We start from the raw sequence: 12,882 nt of genomic DNA, 5'->3' as shown, positions 1-12,882 counted from the left end.
TCCTGCTGCCCAGAGCTTCCCTGAAGTGCTTCTTGGTCAGAAAAAGCCAGTTGCAAGAGTTCATTACTAAAAAGGACATTTTCATGCTGTGTGTTATAGGCTTCTGGCGCATCCCGTCTCGGGTTGCTGGGGTGCATCAGCATGGGACTGCCCTGGTGGCATGGAAAAGGGCACCTGAGTAGCCAGATTAACACCCAAATCCCTCGTGCCTGGCCCAAGGTGTCCCAGCACACTTGCTGCTCTGGGAGCTATGTTCTTCTGATGTTTTCCACCTTATAGCCGCTCCTGGTGAGGGAGTCATGGAAATTGGGGGCGATGGCCTGGAGGAGGAGCATGCTGCCCACCACCCGGGACGGGTAGTGTAGCTCCCGCTGGCGCAGTGCCCCACTCTTGATGATCTCCAGCGCGCACTCCTCTTTTGGTGCCGGTGTGGTCCGAATGGCGTGCGAGACCGCTCGCACAGCGTTCTCTGGAGGACAGGGAGGGAAAGAACAGTGTTGGCTGGTTGGGCTGCCACAGGCACCACCAGCTGAGTCGGGGTGTCTGTAGCTTCCTTTAACAAACCAACAAACTCTGGGGATCAGACCTACTTAACAAGGCTTAGAATAGTTAAAATAAATAACAATTATAGTGATGTCCTTCCCATTCCTTTCCACCTCTTGAGTGACTGTAGGATGGAATCCCCACCTCCCCCGGGTTTACTGCAAGGATAGCAGAGTCAAAGGTCTTGGGCGACGCTTTTTAAAGAGTTGTGGTTCTGTTTCCATAATTGCACAGCCAGTGCAGGTGGTGACGAAGCAGCATGCTGAGCAGCCTGGGGCCAGAGGGCAGGTGGTGGGCTCGGCTTGGCTCTGTCTGGAAATGCAGAGAGTCGCAGGGCCCCAGTGATGCTGAGCTTACCTGTGTCGATGTAGCCCAGGATGCAGAGCGTGATGGAGACGTTGACCTTATCTATGATGAATTCCTGTCGCAAGGAGCTGAAAAATCCATCTAAGGCGAACTTAGTTGCAGAATAGGGAGCACTAAATGGGGCACCAGTTTTACCTGGAGTAGAGGGATACAATGTCAGGGTTTGTGTACTGGGCAGACACTGGGCTGCACGGTGCTCCCTTCCTCTTGCCCTTCAAGTAGCTATAATATTGTGATTTAGGGTGTTGGAGTAAACTGTCATGAATGCTTGAGGGCAATAAACAAATGCAGGAATGTTTAAAATGTTAACATATGGTGTACAACGGCATGAAGTACTTTCAGTTGTGGGTGATACTGTTCTTGTATTCCTGCATATATACCCATGTATAGCGAAGGCATTTGTGGCCGTGCGCACAAAAGAACCCGCAGTGGTGTACCATGGACTGCAATGCGTGAAGGTGATTAGTGGGTGCAAAGAGAGTGGCAGGACAGGGTATAGAATATAAATCTCCCAGAGGACTTGAATTGTACGTTCAGGATATAAATCATATGCTGATCCCGACTCCCAGTGGGTGGCTCTCTGCCTTATTCTGTTTTATGTCCTTATTCTGTTTTTTGAAGAAGAGCCACAGCAGGGATCCCTTGCAGGCAGAGGAGGGGACGTGGGCAGGGAGAGTCTGGCCTCTTGTGCGCTCACCTGCCATGGATGAAACAACAACAATGCTGCCCTCACTTTCCTTCAGCAAGGGCAGGGCAGACACGGTCATTGCCACATAGCTGAGGAAGTTGATCTCCAGGAGCTTTCGTATGTGCGCAACGTCCCCATCGAAGTAGTTGAAGTAGGTGTAACCAATGTGATTTAGGATGAGCATATCAAGGCCTCCTGGAAGCAGAGGGTGTTTGCTATTAGCAACCGGCATCTCAAACCAAAACAGCTTCTTGGTGGCTGGGATGGCCCCAAAATGTAGCAGGGGGTGTGCTGGGGAGTGAGGAGGGGCACCTACCCCAGGTGTTCTCAGCCTCCTTCACCACCACCTCAGGGAATGTGGTGTCCTCCATAGAGCCGCTCACGTAGCGGGCGGACGCGGCACCCAGCTCGAGGCACCGCTTCACAACCTGCAGTGACAGCGAGAGCGGTGCTGGCAATGGACCCCCCTCCAGAGATGCCCCCCCTTCCCATGAAGGCTGTTGCTGTCTCTGGGTGGATGGGCAGCGTGTCTCCCTGTCCCACTGGAAACGCCTCTTCCTTCATGGGAGGAGACACGTTGCTTGGAGAAACGTTTCTGGCTGCAGAGTTAAACAATGGCACATCTGAGCTAAATATATAGTATTTATAAATAGGGATATGACTGCTTAGGGATATGATTATGTTGTATACAGGATGCTAAAACAGTTCAGACTTTGAGAAAGGGTAAAGGTTGATCAGACCAGGACTTGGGCAGACTAGTGTTGTCCTTGGTGGTGGAGATCAGAATTCACAGCTGAAGACTGTGGAGAAAGAAATGCCGTGCTGTCAGCGTTGAAAATGCAATTTGTTGTGGTAGGGGTGTGTGTGTGTGTTAGAACAGGCTGGTGCTGGGGTGGATCTGTAGTGGATCCTCACGTGCCTGGGCTGGGGTGAATATCTACATTCTGTCTGCCTGTGGGGTTCTGGGTTGCGCATATATCTTGCCTGCCCGCACGCTCTGCTTGCCATTTACTTTCTGCAGCTTGGCCTCCGTCCTCGCGGTGAGCAGTAGGTGGGCCTCCATGCGTGCCAGGTGATACGCCATCTGCTCCCCGATGCCGCCACTGGCTCCCGTCACAATCACCCGTTTCCCCCGGAGCATCTCTGGGGAGGACGGCGCAGGGCTCAGAGCCGGCACAGCCCAGACCATCTCCCCGCAGGCGAGCACCACAGCTCCTCTCTGCCCCCGCTGCCCCTCGCCATTGGGTGCGAGGAGCTGCAGGCAGCGGCAGCGTGCACCGCTTGTGCAGACCCAGACTGGGGTCTGGTTGTTAATCCCAGTTTGGCGGGAAGCACATGGGAAGCTTGAGATCAGCATCCAGCCCGGCCTAGGAGTGGCTTTTGGAAATGGCAAGAGTTGACTAATAAAACAATTAAATGCTTTAGGTGGATAGCTGCATGTTTCCCGAATAAATCATTTGCTGAGATCAGACACTTTCCATGCATGTCGGCAGACCCCAGCGTAATCCCATGAGCTTTCCTGCATGACACGGGGTGCTCTGACCCCTTGCACCGGGGCTGCCTGCGCTTCCCTTCCGGGTGCTCAGCCCTCCGGCGCCTTGGCTCTTCCAGCTGGGCTTTGAAAGGCCTTTCATGGCCCGAGCTCTTCTGCATGGGCACACACTGCCACTCTGGCACCACCCTCCCTGATCGTGGTTTTAAAGCGTGTTTTTTCAATGACTTACCTTCACTGAAATTCTCAGGTGCTGAATAAAAATAAAAGGCCAGTGCCACTCCCAGCAAGGGGATGAAAATCTTCAGAAGCAGACCCATCCCTCTGCAGAAGTACGGGCAGGAGAGAGACAGACTCCGCGGCTCTGACTGCGGGAGGTGGACACGTCAGTAGGTTGCAGATGGGAGTGCTGGCAGTCTTGAACCGAGTCTTGTCTTGCACAAGTTTGCTGGTATCTGTTGGACTATTCTTTGTGCTTCCTGTAATTTAGCAAACATTAACCTAACAGAGCACGTCGCTTTGGACTTTAGGCTGTCCCTTTGCACCCTTTTGCCAGGAGTTTCAGGTGTGTGTTTGAGAGCATCGAAGGCAAGGCACTGCAAAGCTTTTTGCTCCGTAGAGCAGTGGGTGTGTTGTTTGGTGGCTGCCTTTGGGGCTGGGACGCTCCTGTCCCCTCAGTGCAGCCCTCCATGGAACGGGCATCCTTCTATCTCTCCGCTCCATGTCTAAAACTGAGGCAACGCTTCCTTGCTGGCTGCCATGAGGATTTATTAATCACCAGTGATCACCCTGGGATGGGTTCATAAGACCTAGAGAGAGCAGGGCTGGCAAAGTTCGTGATTTTCAGATCCTTATCAGTGCTTCTGGCTTATCCCGTGTGATACCACCATTGGTTGCTGTTTGCTGGGTGGCTTTTACACCTCAAAAATTGTGCTCTTGTGTTGAGGAATCCACTGATTGCATAAGGCAGTAAAAGAGCCAAGCGGGTGAATAATAAACATCTTCAGCTTTCCCGAGTGTTGCGTGTCACACTGCTCAGCGTCTACCTGGGCATACGGCAAACGGGTTTGCAAATAATTTTCTGAAAGAGAAAGTTTAAAGGGCAAAGCCCACTCCCCATGCACTGCTTTGTGTGGGCAATCTCAGGATAAGGAAAATGGAAGTGTCGGTTCCCGATTTCCTTTAGAAAGCGAGGAGCAGACCAATCCTGGGAGTGCTTCGTTGGGAATGGTTTGGGGAGGTTTTGTGTTGCTTTGTCTCAGAAAAGGTAACCGTTGGTGCTGCAATGGCCAGAGCCATGTTAGATGTAAATACACCAGCCCAGGCGGTGCTGTCAGGCTGAGGGAAGAAGCGCAGAGCTCGCTGCGGGCTGTGCTTTGCTTTGGCATCCAGCGGGCATCGCTGCCGGGGCCCGAGCCCGCGCCTTCGGCTGCTGGTGCAGCAGCTCCCAGCGTTTACAGGGCATCGTCCCGTTATAATGGTGTAAGAAACCGTCCACCAGGTTTGGGAAGTTCTGCTTGGGCTAAGAACTTGCATTTAATTTGGCCATTAAACTAAAAAAAAATATAGGCTAAAAAGGCAGATATTCCTCAAGTGAAATGATGATTATTGCAAGGATTCACTTGCCTGTGAAAGGTAAGTCGGTGGAGTTGTGCCTGTTTACAGCAGCATTTAGTAATGCAGCAAGGGGATAAAAAACCCACAGGACACACAAAACTCTCAGGTTAGTAAGTTTTATTTACTCATTAGTTTGTAAGTATGTTTCCCCAGGCCGGGGGGAACACAGCGGCTCCGCCGAGTTCCCCTCTTCCACGCCTCGTACCGCGCTCAGGGGCGATGCCACCTACTTAGACGTTGAAATAACTGACTTTTCAAAGCACAAGCGGAGATTTCAGGCGGGCGGCCCGGCTGCACGGCCCCTCTCCGCCGGCAGAGGAGGGTGTTGCACCGGCGAACCCTCCCGAGCCGGCGGCCGCCGTTAACGACGGCTCAGTGAGCGGGGCGGGCGGTGCCGGGGGGGCGGTGGGGTGGCTCGGGGGGGCTCCTCTTCAGTCCGTCCAGCCGGTACCGGCTCCGCACCAGGTAGTCCAGCAGCTCGCCGGCCCAGTCGCGCAGCAGCAGCGGCAGCCGCGTGGCGCCGTACCGGTAGTACAGCTCGCGCCGGCGCAGCGCCGCCCCCTTCAGGATCTCCAGCGCGCACTCGGCGCGCGGCGACGGCGCCACCAGCAGCAGGTGGGCGGCGGCGCGCACCGCGTTCTCTGCGCGGGGACAGGCGTCAGCGCGGGCACGCGCACGGGCGGCCGGCAGCGGCGAGGCCGGGGCCGGGGAGAGCGCCCCGGGGCCGCGGACGGCCGTCTCGTTGAGTTATCAAGCGGGGAGACGCTTATTAAAATTGGGCATAGAATCACAGCATGGTTTGGGTTGGAAGGGACCTGAAGGCCCACGCAGTGCCACCCCCTGCCCTGGGCAGGGACACCTCCCACCAGCCCAGGTTGCTCCAAGCCCCGTCCAACCTGGCCTTGAACCCCTCCGGGGATGGGGCAGCCACAGCTTCGCTGGGCAACCTGGGCCAGGGGCTCACCACCCTCACAGCCAAGAATTTCTTCCTCAGATCTCATCTCAATCTTTCCCCTCTTTCAGTGTAAAACCCTTTCCCCTTGTCCCATGGCTCCCCTCCCTGCTCCAGAGTCCCTCCCCATCTTTCCTGGAGCCCCTTTAGGGACTGTCAGGGGCTCTAAGGTCTTCCCGGAGCCTTCTCCAGGCTGAACCCCCCCAGTTCAGCCCAGCCCCACAGCAGAGGGGCTCCAGCCCCCCCAGCACCTCCATGGCCTCCTCTGGCCCCACTCCAACAGGTCCATGTGCTTCTCGTGTTGGGGGCCCCAGCGCTGGAGGCAGCACTGCAGGGGGGTCTCCCCAGAGTGGAGCAGAGGGACAGAATCCCCCCCTTGCCCTGCTGCCCACACTGCTGGGGATGCAGCCCAGGATACAGTACACACATCAAAACAGAGAGAAATTCATGAGACTAAATTCGTCTCTGCTGCCCAATGCATACAGAACTCTTCCAGCTGCCCTAATCGTGCACTTGCATGCCTGTATCTTGTTGCATCAATAGATGGGATTAACGGGAGGTAGGTGGCTGGCACATCCATTTATACTAACTGAATGTCAGGCTGTACCAGCCCATATGCGGTGGCTGGTTTTATGGAGCATGGAAAAAAAGTTAATTTTGTGACACTTCTTTTGGTGGAAGAGAGGTAGGAGCCAACGGAGGCCAGGTTGGACAGGTGTTTGAGCAACCTGGTCTAGTGGGAGGTGTCTTTGCCCAAGGCAGGGGTTGGAACTAGGTGATCTTTAAGGTCCCTTCCAACCCAAACCATTCTATGATTCTACAATAGCATCCCCCAGAGATCAGAGCGTGTTTTGCATGCACTTGCGCGACAGCAAGGATGGAGGAGAAGCAGTGGCAGAGGTGAAGGGGGAGAGTTGGTGGCAGAGGGAGTTGAAGGGCAGGATAAGAGGCTGAGAAGCTGATGCTCAGCTCCTCATCAGCCAGATCAGACAGCACTGATCTTACCAGTATCGATGAAGCCAAGGATGCAGAGTGTGATGGAAACGTTAATGCTCTGAATGCTGAATTCCTGCCTCAGGGAGCTGAAAAATCCATCCAAGGCAAACTTAGTTGCAGAGTAGGGGACCGTAAAGGGAAACCCAACTTTACCTGGACACAGAGTGAAGTTGTGTTATAACACAGAGAGCTGCTCTGCCCGAACCTCTGTTTTGCCCTTCATTAGATAAAGTATTTTACCCAAAGGGAGTTTACTGTTAGTGAGATGTCATTCTGGCACCTGAACAGCAGCATTACAAATATTCCCGTCAGCTTCCAGCTCTTCTAAGGTCTTAAGGCCAAGACCATGTCTCATGTCTCTGCTCTGGGCATGAGCAACCCGCAGTAACTAGGAAACCCTCAGAGGGGGAGATGGAGCAAAGTTGAAACTCTTGTCTCTGGATACTGAGCTAAGCTGATGACCAGAAGACTAACCAAAATACTGGCTGTGAGTGGGGAAATCTGTTAGCAATTTAGTTTCCTGAATTAACAGAAATTTATTAGAACAGAGTCATGTTTTTGTGAATAGAGTCAGTTAATAACTCACTCTACAAATATTATCAGGAACTTGACCTACCAAACCAAGATGAATGGTCAGAGATTCAATGCAGTGAGAAATGACTGCATTTCCACTTTTCTCCATAAAACTGGAGGTGTATGAGCTCTGCTGCTCTAATGAGCCTGACAGCAGGGTGTGGGGTTTAAGTACAGGGCTAGTCAAAAAGCAAGCTGGGGCAATTGGATTGCATCAGAGAACAAATTCCATCGAGAAAATACAAAAAAGATCTGAATTTGGTTTTATGGGGGTTAGTTTGGGGTTTTTTTTGAGTGCATCAAGCAGTTATGGCTCCTTTAGGATGCCTGGTGTCTCTGCATGCTGCTTACTTCTGAAAATTAGCCCACAGTGTCTTGACTGAATCCCATGTCACCTACCTTGCTCCCACTCACCTGCCATGGATGAAACCACTACGATGCTGCCCTCGCTCTGCTTTAGCATGGGCAGGGCAGACACGGTCATCGCCACGTAGCTGAGGAAGTTGATCTCTAGGAGCTTTCGTACGTGCTCAACGTCCCCATTGAAATAACCAAAGTACGACGTGCCGACATGATTAAGAATCAGCATGTCTAGGCCTCCTGCAGGCAGAGGAGCAGGCATTAGTGCTGGGTGGGAGACGGCTACCACCAGCGGAGCGGAGCCTCTCCTGGGAGCAGAACACATATCATCAAAAGAAATCAGGTTTTTGGGTCAGAGCTGTGGCCTGTCATCTCTGGAGTGGGGATATAATTGAGATGGTGGCTGCCAGTAAAAATTTGGTCTTGATATTTTTAATTATTTTTTTTTTTTTCCTCCTGGCTCGAAACACAAATACCATGGCACGAGGGAGATCACCCTCGAGCTGTCTGTGGGCCCAGGATGGGAGTGTGTTCCGCACTGAGCCGAAGGATTGCGTTACCACAGCCGTGACCCATGACCGCAATAGCAAGGCTGCTATGGGCCCGATGGACGGTTTCAGACCGCAGTAACTGGGGGTGATGAAATCCAGGATTTTGATACTGGAACAGGATGTCATGAGGGCACAGAGCTGAAATCGAGAGCGCAGTTCAGTCTGAGCTGGAGCCGTGAAGCTGGGCAGAGGAGCGGGACTGCAAAGGGCAGAATTAGGGAAAAATCTCTCCTGTCTCACCCCATCTTCATCTCTCCTGCCTTTTTTTTAGTGGGCATGGGACAAAAAGCAGCATGGCCAAGGTGAGATGCAATGTTCTGGTGTTGTTTGCGGAGAGCGGGTTGTAAACGTACCCAGCAAAGTCTCTGCCTCCTTCACCACGTGCTCGGCGAAGGCCATGTCCTCCATGGTGCCGCTGATGTACCGTGCGGAGGCTGCCCCCAGCTCCAGACACCGCTCCACCACCTGCACCAACACCAAGCATCAGAAACCCCTCTCCCTGCCCTGGGACGCCTGCTGTGGGAGCAAAAGGGGGTGTCTCTGTTCCCTGTGATGTGTCCCCACCTTAAAACAGCAGTTTGGAGTTTCAGTAGTGTGTTTGGAGCCTTTTAGGCTTCAAAGGGAGCCTGAAAAATTATTCCTTTGATGAATATGTTACCCAAGGCAGTCTGGCACTCTGTGGGTGCAGTCTGTGCGGGGATTGCATGTGTGTAGGGTGAGCAGGAGCGTGTATATCACTGCAGTGGAATGAGGGCGTGTGTGTGCTGAGGGAGCCTGTGTGTATGGGGATATGTGTACATAACTAAGCAAGTTCAAATACCATAATATGTGCTACGCAGAGTGCATGTATCTGCAGGAGAGGGATTTCTGTGCACGCGGGAGCCCTGGACAACACAAGTGTGCATACCTGTATGTAACTGCGCCTGTCTGGTATTTGTGCCATGGCAATCGCGTGTGCACATGCTCACGCATGTACCTGTGATGTGAGACTGGCCTTCATATGTTTGTGTGTGCACCGCCATGAACACGCACGTGTGGGTGCCCAGCTTGCCATTTACTTTCTGTAGCTTGGCCTCTGTCCGTGCTGTGATCAAAATGTGGGCTCCCATCCGTGCCAGGTGATACGCCATCTGCTCTCCAATTCCAGTGCTTGCTCCAGTGACAATCACCCGCTTCCCTTTCAGCATCTCTGGGGACCAAGGCACAGGGATTTATTTTATCTAAATACTATTTAAAAAAAAAATAAAATTAAAAACTCCCCAAATGCCTTTTAGAGTAAGCGGTTAATTGGAAGCTAAGTGAGCCTGCAAGTGCAAAGTGTCCGGACACCAGGATGTCTCTTCCATCTGCTGGAAAGAGCTGCACTGAGGAGCAGCTGCGGCTCCTCACTGAGCGCAGCGATACGGGGACAGCGCTTGGCTCATTCAGCCGTTTTTTTCACAAGTCAGGACATAACTTAGAAACACCCCAACAATTTTGTAAGAAAAAATCATCCACTAAGTGCATGCTTCAAAACTGAAAATCCAACACTTAAAAGTCATGTTCATAAATTCTTTTGCTACACACTGGAAAATAGTGTTCAGAGCTCTCTCCCTCTCAGACTCCCTGCCTCACCTGCTCCCTCGGGAAATATTTCTGCATATTATTTGCTCAGTTTGATTTCAAATCTTTGTTAAAACAACTTTCCGATATCGGCCACCACACAAAGGCTCAGACATGTTTTGGTCCAAGCTCTGTACAGTTTCTATGCAAAACACTCAAATGTGGCTTCTAATATTTTTTCTTAAAGACAGATTCACTTTTAATACTTACCCGGTTTGAAATTATCCCTCGCAGAATAAAACCAGAAGGCCAAAACCAATCCCAAAAAGGGAATGAGAATCTTTTGCAACCGACCCATCCCACTGTGGAGTCAGGAAATAAAGCATGAAAGAGAAGGGAGGGAAAAAAGCCCTCTGCAGAGCTGCTCCAGAGGGAAGCAGCAATGCCAATCCTTTAAAACCCGTGAGCCGAAGGAACTGCAACTTCCAAAGCACTGGAAAATCTCAGGAGGATGGATAAGTGAAGCCAACCCTTTGATTTGCTGCTGGAGCTGGCGAACCTCGGCCTAACCGAGGGGTTCTGCCCGGCTCTTTTCATATTTCCTGTCCTACGTTAAAATGCAGAATTTTGCACAACACCCTGGAAGAGGTGTGTCTTTGCTGAGCAGCATCAAGTTTCACTTCGAGAACATCAGAGGCAGCCTAGTGCAGGTGGTTAAACATCGGCTTTTATTCCTGCCGGCACCGTATGTGGGTGCATGCAGAGATGCAATCTGGGTCTGATCGCTTGCAGGGGTCAGGCTCTGGGGAGCGACCGGGAGCTGCCGTGCTGGGGGGGTACACGCGGCAGGACACGCAGCAAAGGTCCTGTGCTCCCTGGGGCATCGCCGCTCTGTGCCCCGAAGCAGCTGCCTGCCACCGAGATGCTGGGCAGTGGGAGCCCAGCAGCGGGTACCACCCCTAAACAGCTCCAAAAATGCTGTGCGGAGGCAGGGTTTATATTTTCATCTGTGCCTACCCCATGAGCGCTGAGGGAGCAGGGCCTGAGCTGAACGCAGCACCAGGGCTGCGACCACCCCAGCTCCATGGGGCTGCTTGGACACAGGGAGGTTTGCAGTAAAATACCAAATGTTGTTTCTGCAGAGAAATAAGGGTCCTTGCTGCTGTGATCCCTGCTTTGAGTTCGGCAGGACCTTTGTTCTTACTTTTAAGTGAGCATAGTCTGAGGAAAAACCAGGTAATATCTGCTCACTCCCCGAGTCTCGGCAGGAGCAAATTCAATGCCATCGATCTTACGCAATAGGTATAAGCTGTGTTCCAGCTTTGGTCTGGCGCTGGGATCTTCATCGCAGAGTACCATCGCAGCACTCAACCCACACTTGGTCAGATAACACCAGTACAATCTCTCTGCCTTTTCCTGCCTCCCTTTGCTTTGAGCTTGGGTTGTGATCATGGGGCAATCGTTTCATTCCTTGGCTTGAAAAAAATGAACTAATTAACCTTACCTCAGCTGTGATCCTGCCTGTGTTGCCAGTCGGGGGAGAGGCTCTTTTCAGATATTGTTGTTTATTACTAGTGTTAGGATCCTGCAGTAAAGCAGTAACTGTCAACCTTTGTGCACGTCTGCGAGCGTGTTGGGAAGGGATCGTGCTCTTTGCTCTGCGTTGGCGTGGGGAGACGCGGGGCAGCTCGGTGGCTATGGAGCCAAACACCACACTTGCCTCACTGGTGTGGTGCTTACCGAGAATTGCAGGTTGGTTTGGGGCTTTTCTCTGAAACGGAATAGCTTATAATAAACGACTGAAATACTTAATATTTTGGACTTAATCTTTTTATAAAAGAAAATCTCTGCATGTGCCATTTTAGGTGTCCTGTGTGGAAATGAAGGGTGGGGGTGCTGGCGTGGTCGCAGGAGGGCTGGGGGCTGCGGCGGCAGTGGGAGCTGCTGGATCCAGCCACGCTTCACTGCCCAGCAGGGTTTGCTCCTGGCCGTCTGTCACCCTTCCTGGGTGCTGCAGCTCCTCACTCCCACTCGCAGCCTTTTCTGGGTTTGTTTTGCTGTAAGCAACTTAAGAACTTGTTTTAACCTTTTCCTGGGGGTGGGGAGCGAGGGAAGGGAGAGGAGGGCAGGAAGAGGTGACCACACAGAAGTGTCTTCTGATGTCAGCTGGTCCTGGCCCTGTGGCTGCCAAATCTTCATGGCTTGGCAGAGGGGAGCCCGGCGGTGTTCCCGGCCCCAGGCTAGTGAGATGGAGCACAGGGGGGCAGCCCCTTGCTTCTGAAAGGGCTTCACCCGAATGTTGCTGGATGTATCCCCCGCTGCAGGTCGCTTCTGCCTTGTGTGTCTGTTTGAAGCCATGTTTTTCAAGGGATGATGCTCGGTGTTGTGCTAACCGTTCTGCACAGGGGAGGTTCTTCATTTAGTGCTGCCTGGAGCCCACTGGGAGGAAACAAAGCTGTGAAGGAGACTTATTCTGACAGCAAACTGTCCGAGCAGTGGAGAGGAGCTGCTGGGGAGCCCCTGCCGTGCCCCCAGCCTGGCATGGCTGGGAGGGAACGTGTTCCAGGGGCAGGGCTGGGGCTCGGGCAGGTTCGTGCATGTGGCTCAGAGACTCAAAAGCGCTTGGCAGGAATTGGGATACCACTTCTTTTTTTCTGTTCTGAGTAATATTTGGCTTTTTTCTACCTATTATCAAATCTTTGTTAAATGCAGAGGATTTTCCTTCCCTCCCTTTCCTTTGTCATGTAGACGTTAGGACATTATTTCTCATACCCAGCTCTCTCAGCATACTTTACCGTGAGCACAGATTTAATTCCTTTCTTTACAGGTATCACTGTTATAAAGGGCTGCCCTCAGTTATATTTGCGTTAGGCTGATGTGCATGGCAACATGGTGCTATTGGGCTGTGACAGAAGCATGTCTCTCGGCACAGCTGCACGGCCGGCGGGCAGCCCCGACGTCCTGCCAGCCCCGACGTCCTGCCAGCCCCGACGTCCTGCCAGCCCCGACGTCCTGCCAGTGCCATCACGGCTCTGCTGCTCCTGAAACACTCACTCTCGGGTCCAAGGGCTGAGAACCAAGGACTTGGGATGATTGTAGGACTGGATTTGGTTTACGTGATATTTCTACTTACTGACAGTTCAGAGTAAATGCTGTGATAAGCCATGTCTAAGGACTAAATTTATTTTATTTCCTGCGTGAC

At 52.4% G+C, this 12,882-nt stretch overlaps 3 protein-coding genes across 3 annotated transcripts in view; 1 reads left to right on the top strand and 2 right to left on the bottom strand.

The window, feature by feature from the left end:
- Positions 1–12,882, top strand: part of LAMB3 (laminin subunit beta 3) — a 69,412-nt gene that overhangs the window by 14,963 nt on the left and 41,567 nt on the right. The window lies entirely within an intron of this gene.
- LOC141733826 (11-beta-hydroxysteroid dehydrogenase 1-like) lies at positions 112–3,533 on the bottom strand. Its single transcript, XM_074564774.1, has 6 exons — positions 3,322–3,533; positions 2,610–2,740; positions 1,914–2,025; positions 1,607–1,792; positions 901–1,044; positions 112–469 (listed from the first exon to the last, which is right to left on the bottom strand). The coding sequence occupies exons 1-6, from the start codon at positions 3,407–3,409 to the stop codon at positions 249–251; spliced, it is 882 nt and encodes a 293-aa protein (XP_074420875.1). The 5' UTR covers positions 3,410–3,533; the 3' UTR covers positions 112–248.
- On the bottom strand, positions 4,810–10,289 carry LOC141733825 (11-beta-hydroxysteroid dehydrogenase 1-like). Its single transcript, XM_074564773.1, has 6 exons — positions 9,951–10,289; positions 9,197–9,327; positions 8,492–8,603; positions 7,642–7,827; positions 6,664–6,807; positions 4,810–5,347 (listed from the first exon to the last, which is right to left on the bottom strand). Exons 1-6 carry the CDS (start codon positions 10,036–10,038, stop codon positions 5,079–5,081), a joined length of 930 nt encoding a protein of 309 aa, XP_074420874.1. The 5' UTR covers positions 10,039–10,289; the 3' UTR covers positions 4,810–5,078.

This window comes from Larus michahellis, chromosome 21 (assembly GCF_964199755.1).
Source record: "Larus michahellis chromosome 21, bLarMic1.1, whole genome shotgun sequence".
Taxonomy (NCBI): Eukaryota; Metazoa; Chordata; class Aves; order Charadriiformes; family Laridae; genus Larus; species Larus michahellis.
Note: the sequence above shows the minus strand (reverse complement) of the source record. Positions and strands in the feature narration are given on the sequence as shown.

Bases quoted from the DNA above. Each gene is read 5' to 3' on its own strand.
- LOC141733826 (XM_074564774.1), bottom strand. From the start codon at position 3,409: ATGGGTCTGCTTCTGAAGATTTTCATCCCCTTGCTGGGAGTGGCACTG. The intron at 2,741-3,321 runs GTAAGTCATTGA...CGTCCTCCCCAG, and splicing joins ACCTGAGAATTTCAGTGAAG to AGATGCTCCGGGGGAAACGG. The intron at 1,793-1,913 runs GTAGGTGCCCCT...CTCTGCTTCCAG, and splicing joins GGAGGCTGAGAACACCTGGG to GAGGCCTTGATATGCTCATC.
- LOC141733825 (XM_074564773.1), bottom strand. From the start codon at position 10,038: ATGGGTCGGTTGCAAAAGATTCTCATTCCCTTTTTGGGATTGGTTTTG. The intron at 9,328-9,950 runs GTAAGTATTAAA...CTTGGTCCCCAG, and splicing joins GAGGGATAATTTCAAACCGG to AGATGCTGAAAGGGAAGCGG. The intron at 5,348-6,663 runs GTAAGATCAGTG...GTCCCCGCGCAG, and splicing joins CCTTGGCTTCATCGATACTG to AGAACGCGGTGCGCGCCGCC.